Genomic DNA, 10026 nt, shown 5'->3' on the forward strand with positions numbered 1-10026 from the left:
GAGTAGGATTTGTTGATTCCTTTGAGATTATGGATTGTCAGGGGTCTCTCTGAGCTCTGATAATTCCATGTAAGGATATTCATGGGTTTATGGGTGCCAATTGACGGCTAGCACCCTCCACCTCAACTACCGGGTTTTGCATCTCAGTTAGGCAAATTTTCTTCTGTCTCTCTTCGATCTCCTTTACTTCAGGCCTTCTCTTGGTTCCACTGATTGGGATATAGTTCTCCTTTTCCTATCTAGCCACACTCTTCAACCATGATCCTTTCACAAAGGTCTTCATCGGATCTATACCTGCATTCACTGGTTGTTCAGAACTCATCTGAGCGTTCAGGTCCCCTAACACTACACGGTTACCGTTATATTCCATAGATCTCCATGCCTCATCCAGTATAATTTCGTTGGTATCTTCTACCCGTTGTTTTTTTGTCTTCACCTTCATTATTTCTTTTATTGCTAATATCTTTCATGTTCAGACTTGAAAAACCATTAATCAGCCACGCTGGGGTCGATTTTCTTCTGTTATTCGCTGCTCTTGATTTTGAATCAGCAGACCTATCACCGTTGGCGTCATGAGTCCCACTTGTGTCCACCCTCCTTCTAATCCGGTCTACCCTCAACCACTCTCTAATCTAATCCTATTGCAAACATTCATCAGCTAAGCCTCCAACTAGCTTGTTGGAAGTCTTTGCTTCATGCCCTATATGCGCACAATAGGTGCAGAATTTTCCAAGGCGCTCATACCTCAACCCGATTTCTAATTTTTTTTATTTGGACCCATGACCTGGAGGCTGTCATTGAATTTCCTATCGCCATTAATTTCTATCCTGACTTTGATGATTCTTGACTCCTTCCCCCGACATCAAAGAAACCAATGTCTAGGATCTTTCCAAGCTCCCCACCTAGACGTTTGCCAACTTCCAATGTTTTGTATTTTTCAGGCAAACCCCAAAATTGCACCCACATTGGTACCAGGCTGATTCAACTCTCTTCATCCCTCTCCCAATCAATCCACTTTTTCAAGTGCACAACATAGTCTTTAAATAGCCATGGGGATCTCTTTGCTATTCTCGTTGCCTCTCCTTCGTGATCAAAGAAGAATTGGTATTGACGGTTTCTCATGTCAGCTACCCTAAAACCAGCCGGATCCTCCCATATGGCTCTAAAGGAACTGTCTAATGTGCTTATTAAAAATGTTTTGTCAATGAAAAACCTCCTAACGAGGTTTTTAGAACAGACATTGACTCCCTTAAAGACATCCTCTTTCTCCAAACAAATCGGTTTCTTCTCCACTATCTTCATTTCATTGCTACCAGCTATCACTTCTAGCTTGCATATTTATAATACAATGCAATTAAGAAGATAGCGTTAGCTGTTGGGGGCAAGGCAATAGTAAAATCTGAAGAAAAAAAACTTAGTAGTCGTTGGAGTCCTAAAACAGAACATTAAAATTTTAACAGAATACTCAAATCTTAACAAAACATCGAAACCCTAGCAGGACACTCATTTTTAAATTTTTTAATGTAAAAAATATATATATAATAAATAATTTTTGCTTAAAATATTAAATTTTATTCTATATAAAAGATGACTTTTTTTTATTCTTATGTCGAGAAAAATATAAAATTACTGTTATATACTTCAATTATGTAGTTTTAAGTCGAAGAAGTTCTTTATTTTCAATTAAACAATAAAAATACTATGTCATAGTTTTTATCTATTTATATAAAAATATATATTATTTAATTTTTTTAATATATATTTTAAATAGTTAATTGATTTATTAAATAATTTTTAGTGTATTTATAACATAAATAATAAAATAAAGATCTAACTTAATATTAAAAAATATTTTAAAAACTTCCAACTATTTGTATCGGCGGTAAACAAACAAGTTTTCTTTTATAATACTCGAATATAATATTTTCAAAAATATAATTTCTTGTAATATGTATCACCATTTTTTGTGTAATTGATATTCTTAATACTAAAAATCTATTATTAAGTAATGAACCAATTGGTCCGTTGAACCCATCTCAATAAATCATTTTTGATGGCCATACAGCTTAGTGAGCATAGAGCAAAATATAGAAATGGCATGGAATGGATGGAGGAGTGGGATTATTGTTGAGAGAAAAGGAAAGTTTTTGGAGTTAGGAGTTTGGACACGTCAATAGGTGGCAGCTGGAACCTACCTACACCTTCAATATCTCCCCTATTTTCTACTCCCGACAACGACACATTATGCACACATAACACACACCCCTCCACTCACTCACACTCTCACACACTCCATTTTCCATTTCCATTTTTACCCTCCAAATACCCCCATTCTCACGGCCAAAATATTTTCGTGGAATCCTCCAATGGGGACATACCCCGTGCACTATAAATACCCTTATTCTTCCTTCTTCCATAGAGTTTTCTTCTTCTTTTCACTCCATTTCTCCATGTTCTAGTTCTTGCTTATCTCAGTCACGCCAACCCCGTGAAGGTTATAACCGCCATGTTCAAGTAAAGGTGGAGTGATACCCTTGTTAAAAAAATAGCATCCAAGGCTGCTCATATTCTCTACATACACACTAAAAAGAAAAAGTTGTGATCTTTTCTAATCCAACACCGTATCTTTGCCCTTTCCCTTCCTTTCTATATCATCACCAAACGTCTTTGTTACTCTACCAAAAACGGATCTTCTTCTCCCCCAACTTGGATCCCACTTTTTCTCTTTAAACCCTTCTAGTACCCTCTCCTACTCCTTCATGCACTCTAAAACTTCACGAACCCTTCAATCCATCAAACAACCTTGACACCTCACGACACAAACAAAACAAAACAAAACATTTCTCTGTTTCCAACATGTCCGTACAGTCAACACTGAAGCTGGAGAAGTTGAACTTGAAGCTCTCGCCTTCAAGCTCTAATTTTGAGGGTGACCCACCAAGTAAGACTAGGCGCAAAACGAAACAGAGGTTGGTTCGGATCATCCTCACTGACCACGACGCTACCGATTCCGATTCTTCAAGCGACGAAGCACAACGAAACAACACACACAAACTCAAAAGAGAGATCACGCAAATAACCATGCACCTTCCCTCACCATATTCCTCTACTACTACTTCCCCTTCTCCTTCTTCTTCTTCTTCTTCAACTTCATCTTCTATCTTTGGTTCCGTCTCTTCTGATTCATTGCAACGGAGAACCAAATCATGCAAGAGACCCAAAAAACCGCAACTTCAACCGCCGGAGCGCCATCGCAACAGGTTCCGCGGTGTGAGGCAGCGGCCGTGGGGACGGTGGGCTGCCGAGATCCGTGACCCGACCCAAAGAAAACGGGTCTGGCTTGGAACCTTTGACACGGCGGAGGAGGCCGCCACCGAGTACGACCGTGCGGCGGTGAAGCTCAAGGGTCCAAACGCCGTTACGAACTTCCCGATTAACTCTTCGGCGGATATTACGGCGGTTGATAACGGTGTAGCGGCGTTTTCCGATGCTGCCGCGCTTTCTCCAACTTCTGTTTTGCCTTACGACGGTGACTCGACGCCGTTTGACGGTTTCCGTTACGTGGACGCTTTTGGCTTCGACATCGCCGATGAGGCGCCGTTAAGTTTGACGGACGTCGACGTTAACAGCGTTATGCTGACGTGTCAGCGTCTTGATGCAAAAGAGGATGAAGCGTTCGGCGAGTTTGACCTCGACGAGTTCATTACGTGGCCGTACTAAAACCTCAGGGGCTTATTCGTCTTTTCAAAGGAAAATATCAAGTACCGTTTGGTAAAATTTGAAGTTTGTGCTGGATACGCAGTTGAATTGCCTAAATTGCCCTCGTTGTTTGAAGTTTTGTGGAAGAGTGTAGAGATTTTGAATTGTGGTCGATTTTAAACACTTTTTCTGTTACCCACTTGATGCGGCGACATTTGTGTATTTGTGAGAGGAACACAAATATATTTGTCAAAAATTTAATCTGTAATTAATTATTAGTTTTTTTTTTCTATTATTAGTACTAGTATTGGTTAAGAAAAAAAATGAATGTGACTGAGTGAAGAATTGAAGATGGTGTCAAAGTGACAAGGTCTATGTTGTAATTTTTCCTATATTATTTCGAAGAAATATATAAATCGAAATTTTGATTTTGGTTATTGCAAGTTTGACACGTAGCTGTTGAATCACTTCAATCAGTCTCTACTCATTCTTGGTTCATTCCAGCTCCAACCTCCAATGTGAGAATTTTTTTTTCTCTTTTTAATATTTGGGATTGGTTGTTAGTTAGTCCTTACTTTACGAGTTAATTATTTATTATTCTTTGAATGCATGCGTAAATGAAATTATTAGAAGCTGACTCATATTTGGGACTGTGCTAAAATCATAGCAATCTTAAAGTGCTTACTGTATTTATAAAAATGGTTAAGAATAGATTCTTCTAAGTGCGATTTCATTTGGTACTTAATGAGGAGGGTACGATATTATTCATTCCTTCATCTTTTCGGCCCCGACAAATTCGCTTTAATTATTTTGTTTAAGAAGACTAAATTGACTCAAAAAGAAAAATTAAAATTGGACAAGTATTTAAATATTGATATCTCTTTGTTTGACGTTGAATTTCTCTCTCTTAGAAGCAGCAGCTGTATTGGCACAATTCTTTAGATATATCTTTGGGAAAAGGAAAAAAAAAATCAGTCCATATTGTTGATTCATTTTGAATTTTTGATCAATATACATCATGCCATGTTGGAGGTCTGTTTAAATTCAATTCAAATTTCAAACACTTGTCATTTGTCAACAAAACACTTACATTTTTGCAGTACCAATCACGTTAGCTTCTAGTGTATGTCTATGCTTTGCCACGCACCACCAAAAGAAAATTATTTGATGTTAATAATGGTTATGGGACGGACCATTATTCCGAAGTTATGTGAATATCTAGAGAAGTTTTTTTTTTTAAGTGATTGCTTAAAGTTCAAATTTTAGTAGGGAAGACAATATGAATAAAGTTCAGTAATTCAGTATATATAGAGCGTACTTTCTGAAGTTTGAAAAGAAAAGTAAGGAGCTTTTCCTTTGAAGATATAATAAAAGATTTGATATGCATACAAAAAAATAGCTACTAAAATGGTCATTATGGTATTATGTATTTGTGATTTTATATGTCAATAAATTTATATTGATAATTAATTTTTTATGTATATATAATATGATTACGGTGTAATTAGTATAATTCTTTGGTTAAAGTAGGATAAACTACTAAAATAAAGAATTATTTGTCATTAGTCTTTTTTAAATTATTATTATCTACAATTTAAATTTTCAAACACTGTTTAATAGTTTCCTTTAGAATAAGTTACTTTAGTTTTTTTCTATTTTCTTAGGTTTTGGACTCCAATCTCGTTTGTAACTAAAATATGATTAGTGTAGTTAAAAGAACATAAATATTGGAAATTTGTATGTATCTCCTAAATATTTTTTTATGCTCGACCTAAATATCAAACAATATTATAAAAAGAAAGTTTGGGTTTGTATAAAAAAACTTTGTGAAGCAAGAATTCGTATTTTTATAGGGGATAGAACTTCTCATAACAAGTACATGTTCAACTAAATTTAACACATGCTTATTTTCTTTAACTAATTGTCTCATATTCACGTTATATCATTTTCTTTCTTCAAAAAAGAAATGTTAGAAAGGCACAAAACAACATAATAATGCTACAACAATAATTATATTTGTTTACAATTTACAATTGGCCTTTTAATCTTTGGTAAGATATCTCAATCTTGGCATCTTGATTGGGCCACCTCAGCACGATTATGTTCCAACTTGCTTTTTAATTACAACAGTGGGGCCCATGGGGCCATGAGCCCACAAATGAGTGGCTACCTGGCTAATATTAATAAATAAAAGTCTAAATCAAGTTGGATTGGTCTAATGGTTAGCTCACTAGTCCGCTTAAGTAAGTGTCAGGAGTTCGAATTCTGCCTTGTGCATGTAGCAACCCATTGGCCAACAACAAACCCTTAAATTGAGCTTAGTACAGCAGCGGATTAGTTCTTGACCTGCCGATTGGAAGATACTGTGAAAAAAAAAAAAGTCTAAGAATTAACTGTAATATAAGTCAGTTTAATCAATTTTTATTTTTAATTTTTAAATTTAAAAAATTAGAATAATAGGGGTTGTTTTTTATTTTTTCTGTAATAAACCTATTTTTCAATAATCATGATGGGCCCACAAGCTGCTTCATGCCTCTACATAATGCACTCTAAGATGGGCTTGGGCCCACACAATAAAAGGAAAGTTACCGGCGGCTGAGGCTTCCCAATAGTAGACACTAGACACCAAAGAAATTTCAAAGGGTTAAGGAAATTGGATTCATGTGTGAATGTCACATAAATTGAAGCCAAAACTTGATATTTTTTTTTTTCTATTAATATATATCATAGAAGTAGCAAACTTGCATTCGTTGAAATTATTAAGATGCGTCTCTAGGTGAATCTGTTGACAATCCTCTTAGGTTAACATCATGAATAGTTGGATGTGGTGTTTGATTCCTTAAAAGTTTGTTTTCTACTACATTATTAATTTCTTACCGTATCTTACGCTTGAAAAAAAAAAAACAACATATGCTAAAAAGGTTACCAAGTTTAAATACCTAGACTTGATGGGTGATCAAAGGAGTCCAAAATTTAGGAATTTCGATTTTAATGTAATTTAGAAAATTTTAATCATTGAATTATGTGGAAATCTATATCACATTCTAGTAAAAATCTTAAAACGTTAAATATATAGGTTATATACTTATAAGTTGATTTTTTTCTTAACTAATGCACTATTTCATAAACAACACTAAAACTTTCATATTCTCTTTTATAAAGTGAGTCTCAAAATGGTGTTCTCCTTTAGTAAAAATCTCTTTTGAGTATTTATGGTATAACAAAGTTTAAAATTTTGATTAATGGTCAAATAAGGTTGAAACCACACCTAAACAAGACTAGCATATCATATTCAAGTTTGAATTGCTTTATTAGAATAAACAGTTGTGAGGAGTGAAAATATACATAGAAATTTAATCCAATGGAATTTAAAAATAACACAATAATATATCAAATGCCACATATGATAAAAGTTTATGGTAATAAATATAATTTAATTTATGGGTCCTTCTATGTGTTATACATATATTTTGAATTAATTAATTCATAATAAATATAAGATTTTATTAGTTAAATTTTAAGTTCTAAGATAAACGAAACACCTTACTACACTTCTCTTTTACAATGTTAAATTTAAGATGTAAACAATTAACTAAACATTTTTGTCTATATATATATATATATTAATACAAAGCTATATTAAATTTATACAATGATATTATTATTATTATTATTATTATTATTATTAAAACATAATGGTTATCAATGACTTAAGGAAGGGGATGATTCTAAGACTCTTTTTATTTTGTTGGATTTTATTTCAAACTTAATGGAATTTAGATATCTGTTAAACGCATGAGACACTTTTATTTTATTTATTGTTGATAAAAGAACCAAAACAGAGTTGTATGGGAGCAGAGTTGCTATAATGTCTTGCTGGATAGAATAAGCAGGAGACAACTTTATTTTGTCTCTTAGAGAAGAAAATTAGAATCAGAACAGAAAAGGAAGAGTGACACAACCATATATCCTTACTCAACCACCATGTGCAATGTGACTTACATCCAGTCTCTTTTACAACTGTGATGAAATTTTCACTATCTTTCAAAGATTACAAACACCAATTTTCTTAGGATTCAACTCAATCCTATTTGGGACAAACTCAATTTCTACCCAAGCTAGATTTGACTAAGTTTATTCCCTAGATTTTCAACCACTAAGTGCTCACCCAACTTAGCAAAGAAATCCCCTTAGGATCATGGTTATAAAGTAGAAAAATGTACAAAGATTTTCTGAAATAAACATTTGGCTTTTCTCCAAGTCTAACTCTCTTATTTTTTCTCTCAATGGCTTTTTCTTAATTCCTCATATTAATGCCTTTTTTTTACAGAAACAAAGAAAGATAAAATTGAGAAAGTAGAATATTCAATAGAAAACCATGAAGGAGAAAAAGGTATAGTTTTATAAGCTATGGAAACTCAAACTTTGTGCTCTCACTCCTTGAATCAATCTTTAGCCGTTTACCCCTTTAATAGAGGAGTAAGGCTTCCAAAACTTGAACTTTGGCTTCAACACATTGACTTCTACTTCCAAAATCAATAGTAGCAGCGGCACAGAAGATAGCAGTATTGATTAAAGCAAACATGCAAACAAACCTTACTTCTTCTCTTTCATCATTTTTCAATCTTCTTCAAGGATCTAAGTCGTATATCAAAACTTTATCTTTAAGTTTGATTCTTGACCCTTGATACACAGCAGAGTTTCATAACTTCACTTTCTTCGACTTTCCAGTTCGGTGCTTGAGAGAGGAAAGTAATTTTAACAAGCAATTTAGGAAGCACAAAGATGAAAATAATCTTCTAAAAAACTTTGGATTTGATAGTTATTTTTTGGCATCCTAACTTCTGATTTTCTTACTCTTTTCTTTTGTTTTTTTATTTTGGTAAATACTTTTTTTTTCTTGATTTGAGCCCTAATCAGAGCTACTTTTTCTTTCTTATTCTTGGAAGTAATCACGTGAGTAAAAAAGAAGAGAAAAGAGAAAGAAGAGAAAAAACTAGTTCAATTGATTTGAGTTTTGTTCAGATAGAAGTGAAGCAACCAATCTTAATTAGCTACAAATTCCATAGGCTATGAACAAATGATGTGAACTTGAACTTGTATCATCACTTCATTCACTTAACCTTAAACTTGTTTTTTATTCTGATGAGAAGTGTTGATATGATTTGTAATTAGCAACCATTTCTTTAAACCATGAGAAAAAGCTTATGGGTCTTAGGCTTGTTAGTAGACCAGTTTACTTTTTATTAATTTCTTGCACAATTAAATAAATTTAATCACATATATAATTAGACTTTTAACTTCAATAATAATATTTATTCATTATCAATTAATTTGTTATTAGTTCTTCAAACTCAACAATACATGATGCTTTAAATTTATCTTTAAGGTATCATATCATTTACTCTAATTTGTTTCACATAAAATAATCTTGTTAGAAAAGCTTTTAAACGTTAGAACTCTTTACATTTTTTTTGGGTGTCTTAGAACTCTTTACATTGAATCTATGGGTTCACATATCTACTGTATTTTTTCTTTTCTTTGCCCTTTATTTTTTGGACCTGCCATTCTTGCCTGCATAAATAGTGTTATACTCGGCTCCTTTTACTTTAATACAACTATACAAGGTCTTCTTTAAGCGTCTCAGACTGACAATGTTTCTAGCTTACAATAATAACAATGCCTATTGCCAACTATTGCCTAACACAAATCTTTACAAAGCTTAATCAGTGTATTTCTTTTAACCAATTAAAGAAAAAATATCCCGAAATTAGTGGGTTAAAGATTTTGCATAAGACTTGAATCAAATGAGTGAATTGGCGTGTCCCACAGTTGGTGACCAAACCAGATACGAAGTTTGGAAAATTAAATAAAAGGCTAACAAAACGTGACACACTCACCGCTACTATATATAATACATAGCCGCCTTCCACTATGTCTCTAAAATTGAAATATATTTATTTTTTAATTACTAGCACTAGGATTTTACTACGAAGACTTTGACTAATCTGACTAAATTTAACTGACATTTATCACTAATCTCATGTTTGACATGAAACTAAAATATTACTTTCAGTTTTATTTTCTTACTTTTATAAATTAAATTTTAATCTATAATACAATGAAAACAACAATAACAATTTTAATTGGAATATAAAGGTTTTAAATATATGTATTCTATTTTTTATCCGATGAATATAATATCATTCTGAAAATTTTGCTTTTATTTTTTGTCTCTTTATAGATAGTTGCACTGTTACTAGATAAATAAAAAACACTAGCAATAGTAAGGGTATACATGGTCCGACCAAATTCGAAAATCTGGTT

The 10026-nt window shown here is 33.1% G+C and overlaps 1 protein-coding gene across 1 annotated transcript; it reads left to right on the plus strand.

Annotated features, from left to right (window-relative positions):
• The first annotated feature begins 2235 nt into the window (after positions 1 to 2235).
• On the plus strand, positions 2236 to 4136 carry LOC112764910 (pathogenesis-related genes transcriptional activator PTI6). Its single transcript, XM_025810735.3, has one exon. It carries the CDS (start codon positions 2857 to 2859, stop codon positions 3718 to 3720), a length of 864 nt encoding a protein of 287 aa, XP_025666520.1. The 5' UTR covers positions 2236 to 2856; the 3' UTR covers positions 3721 to 4136.
• Positions 4137 to 10026: the final 5890 nt, after the last annotated feature.

This window comes from Arachis hypogaea, chromosome 17 (genome assembly GCF_003086295.3).
Source record: "Arachis hypogaea cultivar Tifrunner chromosome 17, arahy.Tifrunner.gnm2.J5K5, whole genome shotgun sequence".
In the NCBI taxonomy this organism is placed as follows: Eukaryota; Viridiplantae; Streptophyta; class Magnoliopsida; order Fabales; family Fabaceae; genus Arachis; species Arachis hypogaea.

Excerpts from the sequence above, each read along its gene's own strand:
- LOC112764910 (XM_025810735.3), top strand. The coding sequence starts at position 2,857 with ATGTCCGTACAGTCAACACTGAAGCTGGAGAAGTTGAACTTGAAGCTC.